At 42.5% G+C, this 23,057-nt stretch overlaps 1 protein-coding gene across 11 annotated transcripts in view; it reads left to right on the forward strand.

The window, feature by feature from the left end:
* The window catches only part of PTPRM (protein tyrosine phosphatase receptor type M), a 649,319-nt gene that overhangs the window by 496,916 nt on the left and 129,346 nt on the right, over positions 1 to 23,057 (forward strand). For 5 of the 11 annotated variants that reach the window (XM_081561596.1, XM_081561601.1, XM_081561602.1 and 2 more), the window contains 3 exons: positions 12,444 to 12,595; positions 17,201 to 17,275; positions 22,313 to 22,500. In XM_081561596.1, the coding sequence (XP_081417722.1) occupies positions 12,444 to 12,595; positions 17,201 to 17,275; positions 22,313 to 22,500 (415 nt within the window). Of the gene's footprint in view, positions 1 to 12,443; positions 12,596 to 17,200; positions 17,276 to 17,504; positions 17,532 to 21,597; positions 21,610 to 22,270; positions 22,501 to 23,057 lie in introns of all 11 variants that reach the window. The other 6 variants (XM_081561599.1, XM_081561604.1, XM_081561600.1 and 3 more) reach the window with 4 other exon arrangements.

The following is a 23,057-nucleotide window of genomic DNA, read 5'->3' on the forward strand; positions in this document are numbered from 1 at the left end:
TGTCAGAAGAGCAGAGTGTGTGTGTGTCTGTGTATGTGTCTATGTGTGTGGGTTGGTCCTCTCTGAAGCCTCTTTTCAGAGGAGGCAACTGAAACCGTCATCAAACAGTTACAAAACAGGAGCTCTCACCCTCCAGGCCAGATAGAGAATGGGGGTTGGGAGGGTAGGGAGAAGTTGGGCTCATGGGGAATTTCTGTTTGGTTGGAAAAGTAACCAGGGAAGTAGGGAAGAGACCTGAGCAGATAGGAAGAATGAAGGAGAGTGATCATGAAGTGTATTTCAGGATTTACCCAATGGTTTTTCCTTCTGGGCTGTTACAGGGATAATGCTAAGTTCAAGTTAGCCCAAAACAAGAGTTGTGGGAGTTTTTTCAGTTCCTCTTTATTACTTAGAAAAATTCAAGAAAAACATCTACATCCATGTTGTATGTTTTCAAGCTGCCACATTTGCCAAGGGTCCTTCCCATTCTTAACACAAACTAGAAGCTAGAGGATTTAGCCGTGGGCAGCACGTGTCAGTTCTGAGTACTGACCCGAGGACCTTCAGATTCATCAGATGTGCATCAGAGTCAGTGTCTCTGTCTCTTATCTCTCCCTCTCACACACGGTTATGTTCATCCTATATTTTTATAATTAGGAAATAATATGTTGAATCAGATAATTGGAATTTGATAGAAAACAACAAAATTCTATAAAGCAATTTTCCTTCAATTAAAAAATAAATTAAAAAACAAGCAACCAAAAAAAAAACAAATACATGGACCCCATCATGCACAGTAGCATTATTTACAATTGGCAAGATATAGAAGTAGTGTAAGTGTCCATCAACAAATGAATGGAGAAAGAAAATGTGGTATATAAACACATGCATATACAAACATACAGATGTGTATATATTTTGTGATACTACTCAGCCGTTAAAAATGAAATCTTGCCATTTGCAACATCATGGATTGACTTGGAGGGTGTTATGCTAAGTGAAATAAGTCAGGCAGAGGATAAATACTGTATGACATTACTTATGAGTGGAATCTAAAAAATACAACAAACTAGTGAATATAACAAAAAAGGAATAGATTCTGATACAGAGAAAAGCAGTTACCAGTGGGGAGAGGCAAGATAAGGGTAGGGGATTAAGAGGGACAAACTACAGTGTATAAAATAAATAAGCTGCAAGGATACCTTATACAGCACAGGGAATATAGCCAATATTTTATAATAACTATAAATGGAACATAATCTTTAAAAATTGTGAACTGCTATGTTGTATACCTGAAACATATAATACTGTAAATCAACTATACCTCAATAAAAAAATTTTTTAAAGAAAACAAAGAACAAATATAGACAAGTATATTTTTTTAAGTTGAGTTTTTTTTTTTCTTAACTGCCTTTGATCAACAGATCTTAGCTGATGGTAGAACCTGATTTCTAGTGGAAAACAGCTCTTTATTTTATTTTATTATTTTTTGGCTGCACCACACAGCGTGTGGGATCCTAGTTTCCCACCCAGGGATCAAACCCATGCCCCCTGCATTGCAAGCATGGAATCTTAATGACTGGATCACCACGGAAGTCCCCTAGAAATATTTGTCCTAGTACAGCTCTAGGACAGGACATACAGCAAACAAAAGAATTAAAAGCCTCGCCCTCATACAGTGGACACTAACATTTGCTGAGAAACATAGTAAAATACCTGTTGGCTGAGCATAAAAATGATGGCTCCCTAACCATATCCAGATAATGCTTTCCAATCAGAGGCTCCTTTGAAATTCAAGGGGGAGGAAAAGTTTTATCAGTCAAACACTCTACTGTTAAAAAGCTTTGGGTACTTGGACTCCCTCCAGAAAATAGCAGAGTCCATTCCTAATTCTGTTAATTCCAAAAATAAAACACAGGGTATTGGAATTATTTTGTCCCCACGTGTTAGTTCAACGTATGAGTCCGTGAATTTTCTCACAATAAACAATACATTCTTAGTACCTTTTTTATTGTAATTTGTGATAATAACTGAAATCATCAGTCATATAAAAGATATACATGGTTTTTGAAGTGATTCTAGATTGTAATACATGTAATTTCAACTTCTTTTAAACGAAAGTCAACCTTTTCCAAATTTTTCTTTTACAACTTCTAAGTTTGAGAAAGGCTAATTTTTCATCATGTTTGTATAATATGACTCATTATTTGAGCCTTTCAACAAGAGATGCTTATGGTTGTGTGTATGTACGTGTGGACAGATAACCTGAAAGCTACTTGCCTAAGAGGTCCACTGAGTTTGTTCGTCTTTCCTGGCCAGTGTCCCTTGCAGACACCCTGTCCAGTCAGTGGAGCAGTCTAGGTCATCTTTGCCACTGGGTGACCCAAAAGAAAGCTGTAGTCTTAAGTGATAGGTTAATGAAACCATGAACTCAGATCATGAACTCCCATTGCCAAATTCAGACTTAAATTGAAGAAAGTAGGAAAAACCACTAGACCATTCAGGTATGACCTAAATCAAATCCCTTACAATTATACATTGGAAGTGACAAATAGATTCAAGAATTAGATCTGATAGAGTGCCTGAAGAACTATGAATGGAGGTTCGTGACACTGTACAGGAAGCAGTGATGAAGACCATCCCCAAGAAAAAGAAATGCAAAAAGGCAAAATGGTTGTCTGAGGAGGCCTTACAAATAGCTGTGAAAAGAAGAGAAGCAAAAGGCAAAGGAGAAAAGGAAAGATATACCCATTTGAATGCAGAGTTGCAGAGAATAGCAGAGAGATAAGAAAGCCTTCCTCAGTGATCAATGGAAGGAAATAGAGGAAAACAATAGAATGAGAAAGACTAGAGATCTCTTCAAGAAAATTAGAGATACCAAGGGAACATTTCATGCAAAGATGGGCTCAATAAAGGACAGAAATGGCATGAACCTAACAGAGGCAGAAGATATTAAGAAGAGGTGGCAAGGATACACAGAAGAACTATACAAAAAGATCTTCATGTCCCAGATAATCATGATGATGTGATCACTCACCTAGAGCCAGACATCCTGGAATGCAAAGTCAAGAGGGCCTTAGGAAGCATCACTACAAACAAAGCTAGTGGAGGTGATGGAATTCCAGTTGAGCTATTTCAAATCCTAAAAGATGATGCTGTGAAAGTGCTGCTTTCAATATGCCAGCAAATTTGGAAAACTCAGCAGTGGTCAAAGGACTGGAAAAGGTCAATTTTCATTCCAATCCCAAAGAAAGGCAATGCCAAAGAATGGTCAAACTACCACACAATTGCACTCATCTCACATGCTAGCAAAGTAATGCTCAAAATTCTCCAAGCCATTCTTCAGCAATACATGAACCGTGAACTTCCAGATGTTCAAGCTGGTTTTAGAAAAGGCAGAGGAACCAGAGATTAAATTGCCAACATCCACTGTATCATCAAAAAAGCAAGAGAGTTCCAGAAAAACATCTACTTCTGCTTTATTCACTATGCCTTTGACTGTGTGGATCACAATAAACTGTGGAAAATTCTTCAAGAGATGGGAATACCAGACCACCTGACCTGACTCCTGGGAAATCTGTATGCAAGTCAGGAAGCAACAGTTAAAACTGGACATGGAACAACAGACTGGTTCCAAATCGGAAAAGGAATATATCAAGGCTGTATATTGTCACCCTACTTATTTAACTTATATGCGGAGTATATCATGTGAAATACTGGGCTGGATGAAGCACAAGCTGGAATCAAGATTGCCAGGAGAAATACCAATAACCTCAGATATGCAGATGACTCCACCCTTATGGAAGAAAGCGAAGAAGAACTAAAGAGCCTCTTGATGAAATGGGAGAGTGAAAAAGTTGGCTTAAAACTCAACATTCAGAAAACTAAGATCATGGCATCTAGTCCCATCACTTCATGGGAAATAGGTGGGGAAACAGTGGAAACAGTGGCACACTTTATTTTTTTTGAGCTCCAAAATCACTGCAGATGGTGACTACAGCCATGAAATTAAAAAGATGTTTGCTCCTTGGAAGAAAAGTTATGACCAACCTAGACAGAATGTTAAAAAGCAGAGATATTACTTTGCCAGCAAAGGTCCATCTAGTCAAAGCTGTGGTTTTTCCAATAGTCATGTAAGGAAGTGAGAGTTGGACTATAAAGAAAGCTGAGCGCTGAAGAATTGATGCTTTTGAACTGTGGTGTTGGAGAAGATTCTTGAGTCCCCTTGGACAGCTAGGATATCCAACCAGTCCATCCTAAAGGAGATCAACCTTGAGTATTCATTGGAAGGACTGATGGTGAAGCTGAAACTCCAATACTTTTACCACCTGATGTGAAGAACTGTCTCATTTGAAAAGACCCTGATGCTGGGAAAGATTGAGGGCAGGAGGAGAAGGGGACGACAGAGGATGAGATGGTTGAATGGCATCACTGACTCAATGGACATGAGTTTGAGTAAACTCCGAGAGCTGGTGATGGACAGGGAGGCCTGGTGTGCTGCAGTCCATGGGGTCTCAAAGAGTCGGACACGGCTGAGCGATTGAACTAAACTGAACTAATGAAATCAGCCCCCACTTCTCAGTTGCTGGGGAGGAAGGCCATGTCTAAGGCCCTCTCCCAGTCTGCCAGCGGCCACACCAGCCTATCAGGTCATCTCGTCACAGCGTCAAGAGGTGAACTCTGAAAAAGACCCAACCAAGTTCCAAAGCCTGACTTGTCTCAACATAAAACTCTTTTCTTTGTGATTAACATAGGCCATGTGTACTAGTCAGTGAGAACTGGGAGGCAGCTAGGTGGATGATGAGCATCTACAAGACATGGATGCCGTGGTTTCTCAGGTGATGATGTAGTGAGCAGCCTTGTTAGAACAATCCAGCGACTTCCCTGACAATCCTGTGGTTAAGACTTTGCTTTCCAGTACAGGGGACACGGATTTAATCCCTGGTTGGGGAACTAAGATCCTACATGCCTTGCAGCCAAAAAACCAAAACAACATTGTAACAAATTCAATAAAGACTTTAAAAATAGTCCACATCAAAAAAAAAAAATCTTTAAAAAAGAACTCTTTTACCTTGGTTGACAGCTGCAAAGTCCTAGCTGGTAAAGAAAACTAGCCTTTATTTTCTGTGTCTGAATTTAAGCAACCAATAAAGTTTGCTTAGTGATGCCATTGAGTCTTATGAAGATGGTTTTATCTCAATGCAGGGAACTATGCCAGAGGTCTCAAGTTGTCTAGCCATGTGGTTGTGGGCAACTTAACACCACCATGCCTCAATTTCCCTCTCTCTAAGACTGGGATAATAATAGCAATTTCCTCAGTGGGTTATTGTGAGAATTAAGAGTTAATGCATGTAATATTTCTGGTTTATCTCAAGTCCTACAGAAGTTTCGGTAATTATTATCCTCATTGTTTTTCTATTGGCTATTGTAGTGCTGGTACTTTTGCACTGAAAATATTGATATCTAAAACATAGGACCATTTTTTCCTTTTCTTTAACATTTTACCTTTAAAAACAATATCATCTGGTAGCCCTCACAGATCCATCTTTGAGGTGACAGCCCCCTATTCATTGAGGTTTATTCAGCTGGATCTGGGCAATTTGGTATAATGTATGCATTCTTTTACTCAACCAATATCTATTTCACCCCTACTGTGAGGAAAAATTAAATACTTCTTCTCCGTTCCAGCCTCTGCCCCCGTCCTTAATTAAGTCGACGCACACACTTAATTGTAGAATCCAGAACCAGAAAGCCTTTTGCCTTTCCCTTCTTATGTCTATATGCAATCTGCAAATCCTCAAGTTTTGCCTGCCCTGTAGAGTTTCAAATGACAGATCATTTAAAAGTGAAGACGCCTGTTTTATAACCAAGCACTGACCTTCAGGTCAGTGTTAACCAATTTTTGTCTGTCACAATCTCTGTTGGTATAACCCAACATGGCAGCGCCTCTAATAGAGATGGACAAGTCAGGCTCGTTGGGGAATCACGTCCTATAACCCTGAGTTGCAATTAACCATGGGTGAGACTTAGGTCTGAACTGAAGTTGACCTTTGTATTCTATCCCTTCCCCTTGAATCTGCTTCGCTTGGGTCTCCTAACTGGTGGCCGTAGTCCTGCTACTCTTCCTCCCATAGGACACGAAGCTAAAGACATCATTCTTCACCATGTTCTCTTTACCGACTCTAATTCATGCCTATCACATAGTTAATAACTTGCCAAGGATTTTTCTTACCTTTCCCTTGCCCTTGTTTCTTGTTTTAATTTTTATGCCAGGAAAGAAATATAAGAGAAATATTTGAATAGAATATGCATGAAAGGCTATCCTTTTCATTTGAATTCATCCCACATTTCTTTCGGAGACAGCAATGGCACCCCACTCCAGTACTCTTGCCTGGAAAATCCCATGGATGGAGGAGCCCAGTAGGCCACAGTCCATGGGGTCGCTAAGAGTCGGACATGACTGAGCAACTTCACTTTCACTTTTCCCTTTCATGCACTGGAGAAGGAAATGGCAACCCACTCCAGTGTTCTTGCCTGGAGAATCCCAAGGATGGCAGAGCCTGGTGGGCTGCCGTCTATGGGGTTGCACAGAGTCGGACATGACTGAAGCGACTTAGCAGCAGCAGCAGCACATTTCTTTCCTTCTCCTCTTTTGTTCTAGTTGGGAAATTTAGGGCTATAACTATGTTTTTCTTCCCTTTTAATTTTTTTCCAAGCAGTATTGTAGGGTTTTTTAATAGAATTTATTTTTTAGAGCAGTTTTAGGTTTACAACAAAATCAAGTATAAAGTATAGTGAACCTTTTCAGATTGGTCTCTTTCACTTGGTAATATGCTTTTGCTTCTTTTGTTTTCCATCTATTATTACATATTGTCTACTTATTCCATTAGAGCCTTTAGCCTATAACTCACTGCTGCTACTGCTGCTAAGTCGCTTCAGTCGTGTCTGACTCTGTGCGACCCCACAGAGGGCAGCCCACCAGGCTCCTCTATTCCTGGGATTCTCCAGGCAAGAACACTGGAGTGGGTTGCCATTTCCTTCTCCAATGCATGCATGCATGGTAAGTCGCTTCAGTCGTGTCCGACTCTGTGCAACCCCATGGACAGCAGCCCACCAGGCTCCTCCATCCACGGGATTCTCCAGGCAAGAACACTGGAGTGGATTGCCATGTCCTTCTCCCTCACAGTTATTTTAAATTCCCAGTCTGATAATGCCACCATCCCTGCCATATGAGCCTTATCCCAGTGCTTCCTCTGTCTCTAAACTATGTTTTTTGCCTTTTAGTATGCCTTGTAATATTTTACTGATGTCCAGACTTGATGTACCAGGGAAAAGGGACTTCTGCAAATGGGTCTTTAGTCACATGATAGTAAGGTGTTGGAGAGGCAAGGATACCCACAATTGGGTCTCAACCTTTTAGTGAATTTGTGTCCTGAGCTGTGACCTTCACAGGCACTTCAGTAGCCCCCTCCTTGGATGGACAGAATGGCTGGAGGGGCTGGGTTTGGATAACTTTCCCTCCCCCAGATTGGTTAGGTTCTGCTAAAACCACAACAGGTTAGCCTCTAGGAAAATAATATTCTTGAGGGCAACTGTTTTAAAAAGCATAGAATGCTTTGAATGTATTTCAAGTTGGCTACTTTCCTGCTCCTGCTGCTGAAAGCCAGAGGTGATTTTTTTTCCTCTGATCTTTACTTTTTGAGAACCAAGTAGAGCTCCTGAAGATAAAATTCAAAAAGTTGTGAGGTCCCCCTTAAGTCTGGACCCTGCTGGAGTTTTTAAGTCTCAGACTGGTCCACACTGAGCCTCCAGTAATTCAATTACAGTTTGGGTTTTTCTGCACCAGTGCTGATTCTCACATAGATTTCTGCTCATGCGTTTCTGCTCTGGTGAGTTGTGATTCTCTATATCCCTGTGTTTGTAATTCAGGGGACAGCCGTTTGCCCTGTGACATCAATTATCTTACAAGTTAAGTCAAACAATTTTCTGTTCAGCTTTTTACTTGTTTTTAGGACAGAGCAATGACCTCCAAGCTCCTTCATGCCCAACAATAAACCGAAGTCTTCTCCTTAATTTTTTATGCTCCATTGATGTTTATAAGAACATTTTGTTGTTGTTGTTACTAAGATCTTTGAGATTCATGCAATCCAAATTTAGAGATTGGAGGTTTAAATATTTCAGACAAACCATTTCTTAAAAATCAGAATGGAAAATAAATTTACCTGTGTCTTTAGATAAGATCACAAAGAAAAATTGCCTCCCCTTTAGGAGTTTTCCTGCGCAAAACACTATTTCATTAAGTTCACAATGTTTTTGTGACAGTTTTAAAAGTTTTCACATGAGGAAAAAAAACAAAACAGATCTGAAACACAAAGTCCAAAAGAGAAAGAGAGAAAAAAAGAAAGAGAATAAATTTCAATTTATCTGGTCATTCCCAAACCTCAATTCTAAATCTAACCTTCCTCAACCATCTTAATTATGGAATACAGCATTTAATTGTATATGAGGAAAAACCAAAAATCCCAAGCGGTGACTCATAATCTCTGTGACCGAGCAAGCTACTTTTGATTAGTAGGTTGCAGATAAACTCTTTTCTAATGCTTTGCTGTGACAGTTGTTAATTCAACTACTTTTTTTTGTTAATTCCTACTTTTTACAGTGCATAATATTTAGTCATGAGGTGATAGAGTATTCACACCTGAAAGCAATTTGGTGCAGATTATAATGTAACTTGTATGGAAATGTAAATTAATGAAATACTTTGTTAGACAAAGCACATTTTTCTAGAATGAGTACCTTTGGGGTCAAGAGAGATCTGGGGTGTCATTCCAGCTCCACAATTTGGACAATTTAACTTCTTAAGACTCAGCTCCTTTATCTATAAAATAAGAAGTAAGAATAGCTCTTATCAGGTTGAAAAAAGTGAAAGAGTGTTAGTTGCTCAGTCACGTCCGACTCTGCGATCTCATGGACTTTAGCTTGCCAGGCTCCTCTGTCCATGAAATTCTCCAGGCAAGAATACTGGAGTGGGTTGCCATTTCCTACTCCAGAGGATCTTCCCGACCCAGGGATCAAACCCAGGTTTCCCACATTGCAGGCAGATTATTTACCATTACTGGGATTAAACGAGAGATCCCTCAGAGCACTGCCACACGGTAGTCGTGCATTGTATGGCGGTTTCCACTCTCTTCCTTTCCAACACAATTAACTTCCTAAGTGTGTGTTAGCGGAGAGCAGAAGTGTCCAAAAACATGTTTTGTTTGGACCACATAGTCTTTTTTATTTTTTAATGTGAATTATTTGACAATACTTAAAATTCAGTTCCTATAAAATCTGAATTTTGTGTTTCTCCTGATTTACAACGTCTGGGCCCTCTGTGGGGCATCCAGCCCCTGGAGCTGAGTGGCTGTCTCCCCTTCCACTTCTCCAGCACCCACCGCTCCTTATCGTCTTAGACCTGTTTCACTCCCTTGTGAGGCCTGCCTGGCTCCCAGGGAGACGTCTGTGTCTGTGGGCAAAGGATGAGGTTAATGCAGGAAGGCTTGCTGAGGATGTGGGAGGCAGCTTTTGATGGTTCACAGACACAGAGTGTATGGTTAATGAACATGAACTTAAAGCTGTGAGTCTCTGGACTGGACCTCTGCTTGGTTTGAGTAGGTTCTCACCAGTCCTTAATGGACTTCTTTTGTGCTTCAGGAAGATCAGCAGTAGGGTGTGTAGCGTGACCTCACTGAAGTTAGTTCACACATGGGGAGATGAGAAAGGAGAAAGATCTTTCCTGTACAAGCTTGGCTTTTGTTGTTGCACACACATCCCCTCCACCACCTCATCCCACCAGCGGTAAGAAGCACTTTCGCTGCCATCTCTTTACCTAAAAGGTTTAGAGAAACACAAGAGAAGACAGAGAGGGAGGGAGGTCTGGCGAACTTGACCGTGTCTCCCTTCATAGGCAGAACAGAAGAGAATATTGAGGCAATTATCTGTATAAATCAGCCCGAAGCACATTAAAGAAATTCCAGCAAAAAGGGGACGTTTATGCCTGAATAATGGTGCTAATTATCTCCGGCCTCCACTTTAGCGCTCCTGGGGAAACCTGGCTTAAGAGTGCTTTTCCAGTGAGCTGGCAGACTCGGAGGTGGAGAGAAATTGTGTTGTCATAACTGCAGCTGTGGACCTGGAGTCAGTGCTGCCTCTGCCCAGAACACCTGTTGAGAATATCCAAACCCGCATTCTTCCTCTCAGACTCATGTGATGGTCTGGAGAAAAGGGGGTCTCTGGGGAAGACGAGCAGGTTCAGCAAGCTGGCACCTAGAGGAACCATGCAGCTCACTTTGCAAAATCTTTACAACTTTTTACTGTAAACGCATGATTTCAAAAAAATTTTTTGAAATATAGTTGACTTACCATGCTTGTTAGTTTCAGGTGTACAGCAAAAGGATTCAGTTATATATATATATATACATGAAGATATGAATATACATATTCTTTTTTAGACTTTTTCCATTATAGGTTATTATAAGATACTGACTGTAGTTCCATGTGCTACATAGTGGGTCCTTGTTGGTCATCTATTTTATATATAATAGTGTGTATATGTAAATCTCAAACTTCTAACTTATCCCTCCCACCTTCCCCTTGATAACCATAAGTTTGTTTTCTACATCTGTAAGTCTATTTCTTTCCTACAAAGAAGTTCATTTCTATTATTTATATATTCCATGTATAAGCTACCCCCTGGACTATAGCTTGCCAGGCTTCTCTGTCCATGGAATTCTCCAGGGAAGAATACTGGAGTGGGTTGCCATTCCCTTCTCCAGTGGATCTTCCTGACCCAGAGATCAAACCTAGGTGTCTCACATAACAGGCATAGCCTTTACCATCTAAGCCACCAGGAAATCCCCATATAAGCAATATCATGTGATATTTGTCTTTCTCTGACTGACTTCACTTGATATGATAATCTCTACATCCACCCATGTTGCTGCAAATGGCGTTATTTTATTCTTTTTTATGGCTGAGTAATATTAAGATATTGTGTGGGGTTGGGGGGGTGGGTTCCCTCGTAGCTCAGATGGTAAAGAATCCACCTGCAATGCAGGAGACCCAGGTTCAGTCCCTGAGTTGGGAAGATCCCCTGGAGAAGGAAATGGCAACCCACTCCAGTATTCTTGCCTGGGATTATATATTTCTATTTATCCATTAATCTGTCAGTGGACATTTAGGTTGCCTCCATGTCCTGGATATAGTGAATAGTGCTGCTATAAATATTGGGGTGTATGTATCTTTTAGAATTAGAATGCATACATCAGATGTATGCCCAGGAGTGGGATTGCTGGATCATATGGTAGCTCTATTTAGATTTTAGAGGAGACTCCATACTGTTCTCCACAGTGGCTACACCAATTTATAGTCCCATCTTTACAACTTTAACATTGTCATAGAAGTTATAGATCATTTTCATCTTTCTGTTTAAAAATGTATCTTTTTTTCACAACAACTTTTAGCAATAAAAAAGGGGCAATTTATTAATGTTCTGCCTTCTAGGTATGAATCAAAAGATTATTATAACTACAGGCAAGAAAGCATTTGGATTATGTGGCATTTGGAAATGAAAATAAAGGTTATCCATATGGTCTGATGTTGTCAATGCCTCACACTGCATTAGTAATCACCGAATATGGGGATGATTTTGATTATGCGGCTCATTTTAAATTGTGCCATGTCCTGGGTCAGTCAGAGTCAAGGTGATTTACTAGAAATAGCTGCCACTTTCTTGTGTAAACGCTGCTAAGTGCTTAAGCAGAATTAGAATATTTAGGACATCGTACTTTTGGTTTTACGGTGCTACGGTCTTCTTAAAGCTTCTCACTTTATACCTTCTTCTTAAGCATCTCTAATTCTATTCTTGTCTGTCCTGGATGCATCAAAAACCTCCAGTAGTAAGAGCTATAAAGTGTGTTTTATCCATGTATGTGAATGTCAGTTTCCCTTAGGTTTTATAGCTTTTATCCTGGTCTCTGTAACTTAAAAGATTATGAGCTTCTGGTGGTTAATGAGAATGATTCAAAGGCCAGGGTTAACCTTTGTCTCCCAAAGACCTGGAGCTCTCCCTGCCTTCCAAGGCCTTTTTGCATCTCGTTCACCGAGGGGCTTGGAGAAGCCCGGAAACTCATTCTTCTGCAGAACTGCAGAGAAGCCAACAACTTGCCTTTTCTTTTTATCCTTCTGCCCTGTTGACCAGCCTTGATGGAGAACCACTGTGGGTTCATTTGGGGTTAGGTCCAATGTCACATTCATCTGAGGGTCAGAGGGCTGTGTCCCATGCAAGCTCCTGGCAGCCTCCTCCTTTCATGCTTGCACTCCAGCGTGAACACCATTGATTCCATACGAGTGACTCTTGAGCATCGGTCAGGTCACATGGTCCATCCTCGCGTGTGTCTACATAACGAACTCTCTGTCCCAAGGAAACTGGCCCAGAAGCGGAAGGAGACAATGAGCAGCACACGGCAGGAGATGACGGTGATGGTGAGCTCCATGGACAAGAGCTACGCCGAGCAGGGCACCAGCTGCGACGAGGCCTTCTCCTTCATGGACACGCACAACCTCAACGGGAGATGTGAGTGGGCATGCCTCCCACCTTCGGGACAGCTCTGGGGTCTGGGGGTTAGGAAACAAAACCTCCCTGGACAATTCTTAGGCGCTGTCAGTTTCACCAGTCCCTTCAGATGATGCTGGACACGTCCCCATGTGCCGCGGTGGCTTAGGAAGGATGCTGCAGGAGAGGGGGATGGGACCAGGTCATAGGCAACCACAGCCACGTGTCTGTAAAGACCTGAGAGCTGTGACACCTAGGCGGCCCTCCCCGCCCCACGGAAGCACCTGCTTCCCCCCTCCCTGCTGTTCCTCAGCTCCTGTTTGTGAGCAAGCCAGGTGTGGAACCACACGGGGAAGCCTGTTATAAAACAGCTCACTAAATGGCAGTAACAAGCTAATTGTTTATTTGTTTAGCTGACACATTCTGCCTTTATTACAGGGCTATTAGTGGCAATTAATAAGTTAAACTGTATTTCCACTTCAGAAGGCTTACGTCTCACACCAGGTGGGTAAAGGGAGCTCAGCTAACACCTTCCCGTGCTGCCACCTGCCATCCAGGTACAGGGCACTATTTTAGGAAGCTAACAATTACACAGATTGTTGGAAATACAGACAGTATTTCTCGCCTCATCCCCCAGTGATCTTCTCGGGAACCTAGATAAATCCACAGGCTGTGCCTGATGATGTGGTTCCCAGCCCTGCCGGGTTCAAGGTCAGAGGTCTCCTCACCTCTTGAAATTCATGCCCAAAGGCTGCTGCCGACCCTGGCTGTGTTAATCAGGATGCCAGACAACAAGGGGATGGATTAAGGGGAGCTGTCACCAGCAGTAATAAAAATCAAGGCCGGGGCTTGGCACAGACCCGCAGCCTCCGCTGGAAGAGGGCTGGTCCCACTGCAGGGCTCACTCCTGTCCTGACCACCCTCCTGGGGTGTCCGATCAGCGTCTCCCCAGGCGCCACCCCCCACATCACGCACAATGTGGTTTCTTTTTCTCCGTCTCCTCCCACACCTGCCTTTCCCCCCCACATTCAGCAAAGCTTCATAGAAAGGCCTGTTTTCTTCTTTCCACAGTGGCTATGCTTGTCCCCCTTGTCCCAGTTAGAGGTCCTACATTTATTTATCCACGTGCAACCCCCACTCTCTGGCATGGGACTTCAGTACATGCCGCTCTCACCTGGGCGGGTGGGACGCACTCCTCATCCACTGTCACTGTCCTTTGCCCTTTTGTGTTATTTTCAGTGTAGGTGGCAGAATCTGGGGTACTTCGGTTTACCACAAATTCCTTCCTTTTTTAGGAACTTTTCTCTGCTTTTTTGTAGCAAATACTGTCTTTTTCATTTCGAACGTATGTAATGCATTTCACTGCCAAAATAAAGCAACTGAGGATGCATTTGTTGGGTGATAGGGTTGGGGGGAGAAGTCCTTCTCACTACAGACAAGATGAGAATTTGTGTTGGGGGGTGACAGAAGAGGAGATGGTTGGATGGCATCTCAGTGGACTCAATGGACATGAATTTGAGCAAGCTCTGGGAGATAGTGAAGGACAAGGAATCCTGGCATGCTGTAGTCCATGGGGTTGCAAAGAGTCGGATAGGACTGAGCAACTGAACAAGTTATTTCTTGAATATCAGTGTGGAGGGACCACTCGGATACACGTTCTCTCTTTCCAGGATTACCTGTTTGTGTTCCAAATCTTCTCTGTCATGGTGAAATTGCTCACAAATAAATTTACCTGGGCTTCCCTACCCAAAGAGCAGAAACCTACGTTAAGAGTTTCTAGGCTTTGGAAGTTTGAGCAATAGAAGATATTTGCCTCTGGGTAGGATATTTAGTTTGGCATTGACTTTTTAAAAAATGAATGTATCTGTGGGAATCCAAAACTGCTCCTATCGAGAGGGCTGCTGCAGACTTGGGGGCAGCTTGGGGTTCGCTGGCCATGAGGGGTTTCTTGATCCTCCCATCAGTGCAGCCAGTGGAGGAGACACAGCAAGAAGCTTTTTTTTCCCACTCTCTGAGCAATGGGTGGGTCTCATGGAATCCCATCCACAGGAACCTTAATGGTAAACTCTGTCATCACCACGTTCTCTTAATGCCTTTAACAAGTGCACTTGTGCAACATTGCTTCAGTCAGACTCTTTGTGACCCCATGGACTGTAGCCCACCAGGCTTCTTGGTCCATGGAATTCTCCAGACAAGAATACTGGAGTGGATTGCCATTCCCTTCTTCAGGGGTTCTCCACCAAGAGATCAAACCAGTGTCTCCTGTGGCTCCTGCATTGCAGGCAGATTTTTTTTTACCACTGAGCCACCGGGGAAGCCCAATGCCTTTATCATAAGAGAGCAATTCCTGGGAGAGTAAACTTTCAGGAAGGAAATGTACTCATTAGACCACTAGGCTTCTAGCCCTAAACCTACTGCAAGCCTGGGCATGTTTAAAATCTTTCAGGGTTAGGAGGTGAGTACCTTTTAGGAATGAGACAGTGAGAAAACTGAGGTTGGAGAATTTAAAAATAAGTCTGAGCACACTTATAACAGTGTGGAATAATCTGCCCACCAAAGCAAATAGAAGTTGTGCAGAAAAAAAGGGGGAAGTAGTTATGGAGAGTAGGGGTGGGTTTAATCTTTATACAAAAAAGTATTTAAATACATTTTTAAAAGTGAAAATAAACATAGTTATTTTGTATCTGCTTTGCACATTTTTACAAAACAAATACAAATGTCAGCAGGTAATAGGCATTTTACTTCCTGATCCTGGTGTGTTACTCAGGGTTTTTTGCCCTTATTTTTATCAATCGCTCTCTTTTTTTTCCTGGAGATTTACTGTAAGCGTGCATTATAAATGTGATACTTCTCTATTTTAGCAAAATATAAATGACAGGCAGCCTAGGTTCCGGTTCTGTCATTTACTGATTTGGTACTTTAAAAATATAAACACAGGAAAAACCATAGTCTGAAAGGGAACTACTCCAAGAGAATGAAAATGTATCAGCATGTTATCAGAATAAAGATAAGATGCAGTCACCACAGGGACTTGGTAGTGCCCATTTAACACCTGTCAAGTGGCATTAAGGGCTTCCCCGATGGCTCAGCAGGTAAAGAATCTGCCTATCAATACAGGAGATGTGGGTTCAATCCCTGGTTTGGGAAGATCCCCTGGAGTAGGAAATGGCAACTCACTCCAGTATTCTTGCCTGAAAAATCCCATGGACAGAGGAGCCTGGCAGGCTACCGTCCATAGGGTCGCAGATAGCCGGACACGACTGAGCGACTGAGCACACACACAAGTTGTATTAATTAGTGTCCTGATCAGGAAGTCAGCATCGAATAAGCCATGTAACTACATTGGAGGAATTAAAGTTTAGACTTACATCAACCAGCCTGTGCACTTAAGCATATTCAAATCATTTATCCTTACGCTTTAATGAAATTAAAGTGTTTTTAAAGCACTAATCAATTAAGATGTTGAAGAGAGTTAAACTACTTTAAAAATAGGAAATATCCACTTTCAATGGGATCAGATAAATTGGATGGTATTAACTTCACCTCTTAATAACAGTGGAAAGAGAAGGTATAAATAGTTAAAACTTGAGTGTTTCAGAGGAAGATTTCAAAGGAAAATAAGCAGATTTTTAAGGATTTAAGGCCTAATAGGACAATATGTAGGCATGCAGTTTTCATGTTAAAAATAGCACATATGGAATATCTTTATTTTTCATAAAACAAAGCATTGTGAAATGTTCTCTCAGTGTCCAAAATAGGAGAAAGGTGAGGATTTAGCAAATTACAAAAACATTAACATTCGAAATATTCTCCAAAAGCCATGTGTAGACACATTCTCATCCTCTTAGTTGTTAATAATCAACTCAGCATGATGGTAAAACTCTACAAGCAAAGTGAAAAAAGCGAAAGTGTTAGTTGCTTGAGTTCTGTCCGACTCTTTGTGACCCCATGGACTATAGCTCACCAGGCTCCTCTGTCCATGGAATGCTCCAGGCAAGAATACTGAAGTGGGTTGCCATTGTCTTCATCAGGGGATCTTTCCAACCCAGGGATCCAGCCTGGGTCTCCTGCATTGCAGGTGGATTCTTTACCGTGTGAGCCACCAGGGAAGCCCCCTACAAGCAAAGGCTAGGAGTCAAAAGGGAGATTAATAAATTTCTGCATCCAGAAAGGGGCTGTGGTTGTGGGTATTTTCCTTCATTTGTGGGGTCAGAGAATCTTTTAAGTGATGAAAGGGTACTTGTCCTCTAAAGTAAGGGTCCCCAGCCTCCAGGATGATGATCTGAGGTGGAGCTGATGTAATAATAATAGAAATGAAGTGCACAATAAATGCAATGTGCTTGAATCGTCCCCAGACCATCCCTCCCATCCCCAGGCCATGGCAGAATTACCTTTCACGAAACCAGTCCCTGCGGCCAAAAAAGTTGGGGACCGCTGCTCTAAAGCACAAGTAACACCACAGAGCAGGTGGAGAGGGACAATATTCATCACAGAGACTCAGGTGAACCTCTGATGTTTCTGTGGTCCACAGTCTACCCAGCCCGGTTTCCCCACGTGTGACCTCAGGGCCATATTTTCAGGTATTGCCTCTCTGCCTCCACTGACACGCTTCTCTCTCGTTTACAGCTGTGTCTTCACCATCATCCTTCACCATGAAAACCAACACCCTGAGCACATCGGTGCCCAACTCCTATTACCCAGGTAACAGATCTTTCCGCTGTTGCATCTCTTCATCACCCTGAGCACTCAGAGTCACCCAGGGCTCACTTGCTGCCCATGATGCTTGAGGAGCTTACTATGTTTGATGTGCTGTAACCCGATGCTTTCTGTGGCTTCTACGGGAAAACTGGGGGGGGGGGCTTTCATCAATCATTCACTGTTCTCTCTCTTTTTACTTTCTCTGCATTGACCTGCTTACGGTGTATGACAGACCCATTTGTGCCAACTGCAATTTTAGGTGAGAACATTTCCCTTTATCACAGTTCATTACAGGAGTAATTTCAAAAGTCAGTGGCCACTCTGTAGGAGACGGGAGTTGGATGCAGGAGTTGTAACCAGGACAGGGGGGTGGTGGATGGTCTGGAGGGGCGGGGATGGGCACATAACAAAAAGACTTCCTCCAAACAGTCCCCATTTATAAGAAGGGTTTCCTTCGTGTGTTCTGGGAATGATACCATAAGGTTCCAACGAGTGAACCCAGCTCTAGCATTCTCCTTTTCCAGGTTCAGAATTTGCAGTCGGTTTTGATCCCAAGGAAAAAACACAGCATGTCCAAACTCAGCTGTAAGACCTGAAGTCTGTCCAGCGTGACAGCCATAAATGTGGAAATAGCTCATTATTATTGTCACTTACTGCTGAGCACTAAAAACAGCTGTTTCAAAAATAGCATTTTTCTAATTATGCCAAACATTATGCAAAAACAATAATAGCAGTAGAGTTTAGGCCCCCTGCCCCTCCTCGGAGCCACCCAGGGCACCCTCAGCGTATCCAAGTGTCTGTCACACAGTGGGATTTCAGAGGAGCCAATGGTCTCAACAGCAGAATGACAAGGTGACACTTTATAATCGCGTGGTTTACGAGGTGTCAGATATCACTGGAAATGAAATAAAATGTTAGCCCCTTGGGGCAGAATGTAATGAAAGTAGGAAGTGTTCCCAGTGGGAGATAAAGAAAAAAAAATCCCATTTGTCCAAATGCAAGGAGGGGGAAGAGAAATGGTGTTACCTAGCCGTGATGGAACCAAACAAGCATGAGCTGCTGTTGTCTTTGAGACCACAACCAGGTGTACCTGGCTGTTTTCTTCCTATCACTAACCTTGCCAAGAAGGAGCACTATACGGATGACTTCAAGGTGCACAACCATCCATCGTAGACAGGGCTCCACCCTCAGCTGTGCCAGGCCTGCTTCCTAATTCTCCATGCTTGGTCACTCAGTTGTGTCCGACTCTCTGTGACCCCATGGACTGCAGCCCGCCAGGCTCCTCTGCCCCTGGGATTTTCCCAGCAAGACTACTGGAGCGGGTTGCCATTTCCTTCTTCATACCTCTCCCTTCAAGGGTTTATATCTTGGCAACATAATTTTTCCCCCTGTGCTTCTCTTTCTCTTAAGTTGTTATGATTTTTATGTAGAGGGTGATTCCACCCCCCCCCCCCTCGTATGATGTTTTCTGGGCTTGATTAAGCCAGTCTGTTGCCTGAGGGAAAAAAAAAAGAACTCAGACAGAGGTTGAAGAATAGACTGAACCAGAATTTTTGAATTTGCATCGTTTTGAGGACTAATAAACAAACCCCGCTAATGCCAGCACCTTTGACTAGCAACAGTAAGGGAAAGAAAGCTGCATTTTTAGCCTTTTCGTGAGTGAGGGGCTAATCTTAGGCACCCAAACAATGCAATCTATATGCAGATGACATTTGCAGAATCTCTTGATAAGCGAAGATTTGCAATTTCTTTGTGTGGCTGGCATTCATTCCTCGATTCCTCTGGTAGATGTTCTGACCTTGGGGAAGCTATGAGGGGGTAGGGCTGAGATACACATTGTCAGAGGCAAGAAAATGTTCAGATTTCACAGCAGGATTTAGATAAGCTTATTAAACAAATACCATCTTTTAAAGTCGGGGCTTTGTTATTACAAACACTAATGACATCTTTTAAAGTTGGTTAGGCTTCTTTACAGGCAAAGAGTCACTGGAACAGACGATTCAAATAGCCAAAAAAAAAAAAAAAAGACGCACATTGGGAAAAATAAGTCAGCCAGATCAACAAATAGCTGTTTACCATGTTGGGCTGGTACCAACATGCCAGCGTGACAAACGGCAGTGCTTGGGGACTGTCCCTTCCCCGTTACTGGGTGCGAAGGTGAATCTATGTGTCATGTAGGTTATCACTTGAAACCATGCAAAGAAGTTAAGCTGTGCATCTACTCTGGCACTTTTGGGGAATAGTGGTATTATAATTTACAGGAAGGCATGTTTTGTTGTGACTCAGAGCTTAGCACAATTAAATCTAGTGCCTTTAATTCACACAAGCTAAGGTGCTCAGCCCTAATGTATAAAGCTTTAGTATGCCTTTGTATCATTTTCTTGCAAAACACAGATAGATGATAAATAGATAGATGATAGATAAGTAGGTAGGTAGGTAGGTAGGTAGGACCTTTCCCTACCCAAAAACAGCATTCATTTCAAGATTTTTATAGCTGGTTCATTGAAAATTCGAGAAAGTTTACAAGAGAATGTAGGTAGAATGAATTCTCAATTCTTTGAAAACCATCAGAAATGTTAGTGAGAAACTTTATTTCTGATTTCCTCTTACACATAATTTTTAATTTAAAAATTATAGGTGGGTCATTTTTAACAACTATAGAAAGTTAGGGACAAATGGTATATTTTATCTGTAATCATTGTTTTTGAAGAAGGCAGAGGTAACTGATGAATCACTCATTTTGGTGGAATCGAGATTTTCTGCTGGTGTGAGTGACCTGATTTCAGAACAGATATCACACCAGAAACCTTCTATTTCCCTGTCAGTATCTATGTGCTTGATGATAATATTCTCATTTTAGATGGTCTGGGTAGTGTTTAAATGCTCTGAGACATGTCCACGTAGTAATGAGATCACACTGTCCTAATGCAGTGGGGGTGATACACACAAAGGTGACAGTGGTAGCCGCTCTGTAGACCTAAAACTTCCAAGAATGCTTCACCTTGGGGTCTGAGCACTGCCTGGTTGCCAATGGATCTACGTAAAAGACTCACATGATTCATTTTGGAGAGGTTACAATAGAAGGTCCATCCACAGTGGAGGACATTTAATTTTGTTCATCCCCAAAAGTACAAAACTGAGAGAATGAGAGGCACGGGGGGAAACTAATTAATGTTCCATTTATTTGAGTATAAAGAGCAAACCTTCCTGCTGGAGCAGCTGAAAGCTCCAGGGATTCGGGGCTTTAGGAGGGAGACTAATGCCCCTTTGTGAGTTTGGCAGTTGCCAACGAGCAAATCTGATGTGAAAATGTCCTGGTTTATTTGCGACTATTCTAAGAGATGGGAACAAATAAATTTCTAAATTTCAAAACAAATCCAAGTGGGAAAAGATCATAAAATCAACTTACCACCTTTTTTATTTCGTCTTTGTGTCTTTAGCCACCCTGTAGTGATCAGGTGCCATTTCAGCAGCAGCACATAGCTACACACCTGTGTGCCACCCTTCATACCATGCATCCCAGATGCTTTGCGATGCAGATAGAAGGTCCCAAATCCAGGCCCAGCTCACCAAGTGCCCTTGAACTAAATTTCCTTTGGAGCTGAACTTCTCAGTTTAAACAGACAAAAACCCACAGCTGAATTCTCTATTGATAAACAATCTGGTCATTTTTTTTTTAATTGAACGTATCTTTTCTTATATGTTTTCACTCTTTATGCCTGAAACCAATTTCAATTTAATGTTCTCATTTTAAGTGACTTTCTCATTATATTTTGATGCGACATACCCTGAATCAAAATGGCTAAAGAGATTCAGCATTGTAATGAGTTAACCTGTAAAATGTGAAACTCTTAACCTAATAACATCGTCCTGCCTAAGACATTTTTTAATAGCTACAATTTCTGCAGTTCATTAATCTAATTTACTAGGAGTCTTCCATTTAAAATATAGCCTCTTAAGGCTTATTTGACCAAATTCTGACATTAATTTTGTAGTACAATTTGGTTGACTTGTTCAAGAAATTTAAGTGAGAAAATGTGTCGAGTACAACTAAGACTTATTTAGTCATTACTTGGTTCATAGGGGATGAAAAGCAATTATGATACTATTTTAACCTCCTAATGTTATTGAGTGCTTAAATTAAGCACCTCCATCCTTATGTGATGAGAGAAATGAGGCTTTGCCCTCTGACCACCTATGAATAGAAAACTGTAAAATTAAAGCACAAAATAAAAAATACCTGTACTTATTCACGTAGTACTATTGCTTATGCCCTGTTTCCTTTTTCTCCTCCTCTTTTCTCCTGATATGTATCTTCTTAAAAGTGCCTATAAATGGTAAGTTCCCCCATGCACCCACCCCATGGAGAAGGTGTGGAGGGAATGGGGGTGTGTGTCTTATCTGTAGATCCAGACAAAGCCAGCTGGTTCTGCTGTGCGTTGGCCTGCATGTTCGCTCTCATAGAACATCCCATGAGTGCTGTGTCCGTTCACCATCTTCTGTCCGGCTTTCTGATCCTGGAGCATGCAAAGTGACTCATCTAACCCAATTCCTTTCTTCCCCCACCCCATTCATCTTGGATCTCATGTATCAAGTTCACGTTTTCATCGCTAGCTTCATAAGCCAACCCATTCTGTGCACTTTTTCTTTGCTCACAGAACATTTGTACAGAGTTGATTTCCATCTTCATACAAACTAGTTCACAAATCTTCAGAAGAAAACAAGACTGGTTTGGAACCAGGCCTTGACGAAGTTTCAGAGTGAAACTTTGGTGAATTTTAGCGCCCGAAGGCTAAAGGATTCTTACCGATCCGCTTTGTGAAAGCTCGAGATCGTATGGACTGCTTTGTAAAAACAGATTCCTGCCTCATTCCCACCAGTACCGCCAACCCCATTTAAACCTGTAGACATTTAACTTTTCTTTTTTGCTGAATCATCGCGGGGATCGTGGCAGCCATAGGTTGAGGGGATATCAGATTCTCAGCGACCCCAGCATAGCCACTGGTTCCCCTCACTTTCCCCATGACCTTCCTTTCCCAGACGAGACGCACACGATGGTCAGTGACACCAGCAGCCTGGTGCAGCCGCACACGTACAAGAAGCGTGAGCCGGCCGACGTGCCCTACCAGACCGGACAACTGCACCCTGCCATCCGGGTGGCCGACCTGCTCCAGCACATCACGCAGATGAAGTGTGCCGAGGGCTATGGCTTCAAGGAGGAGTACGAGGTGAGCACACGCCCTGCCTGCACCCAGACTCCCCTCTGCCTCCCTGGGCTCGGCGCTGGGGGCTGTGCCTCCATCTCCTCCTGCCAGGAGGCCCATGAGACGGGTGGGGAGGGGTCAGCTGTTTCAACCCTGGATCCGTTTCCATGTGGCAATGAGACTTGGGAGGCTGGCCTACATTCAATGGAAAAAGGAGGACTGCTTCTTCACCTCTTTCCTTATTCCGCACAAATACGCCTTGAAAACAGAAGCCTGCGGGCTCTCATCCCCCTTCCTCATACCTTTCCAGGTTTTTCCTGGAATGAAGTCTGATGTTAAACTCCAGAAATTTTGAGTGTTAGCTCAGAAAGAAGCTGTCCATCTAGAGCAGAGCCATTGTAAGAGAGCCAGTGACGACTTGTGCTGGAGATAAGATGAAAGTAGAGGGGCCAGCTAGGGTCACAGGTGACAGCTGTCACTGCCCCACCAGCTCAGCGAGCAGGTCACCGTCCTGGGACCCAGTGCGGGCAGCCCTTGAGGGCCTTTCTAGGAGCAGCGGTTTGTACCCTGACACCATATGA

This window comes from Giraffa tippelskirchi, chromosome 14 (genome assembly GCF_054371585.1).
Source record: "Giraffa tippelskirchi isolate mGirTip1 chromosome 14, T2T-mGirTip1v1.2.pri, whole genome shotgun sequence".
Lineage (NCBI taxonomy): Eukaryota > Metazoa > Chordata > Mammalia > Artiodactyla > Giraffidae > Giraffa > Giraffa tippelskirchi.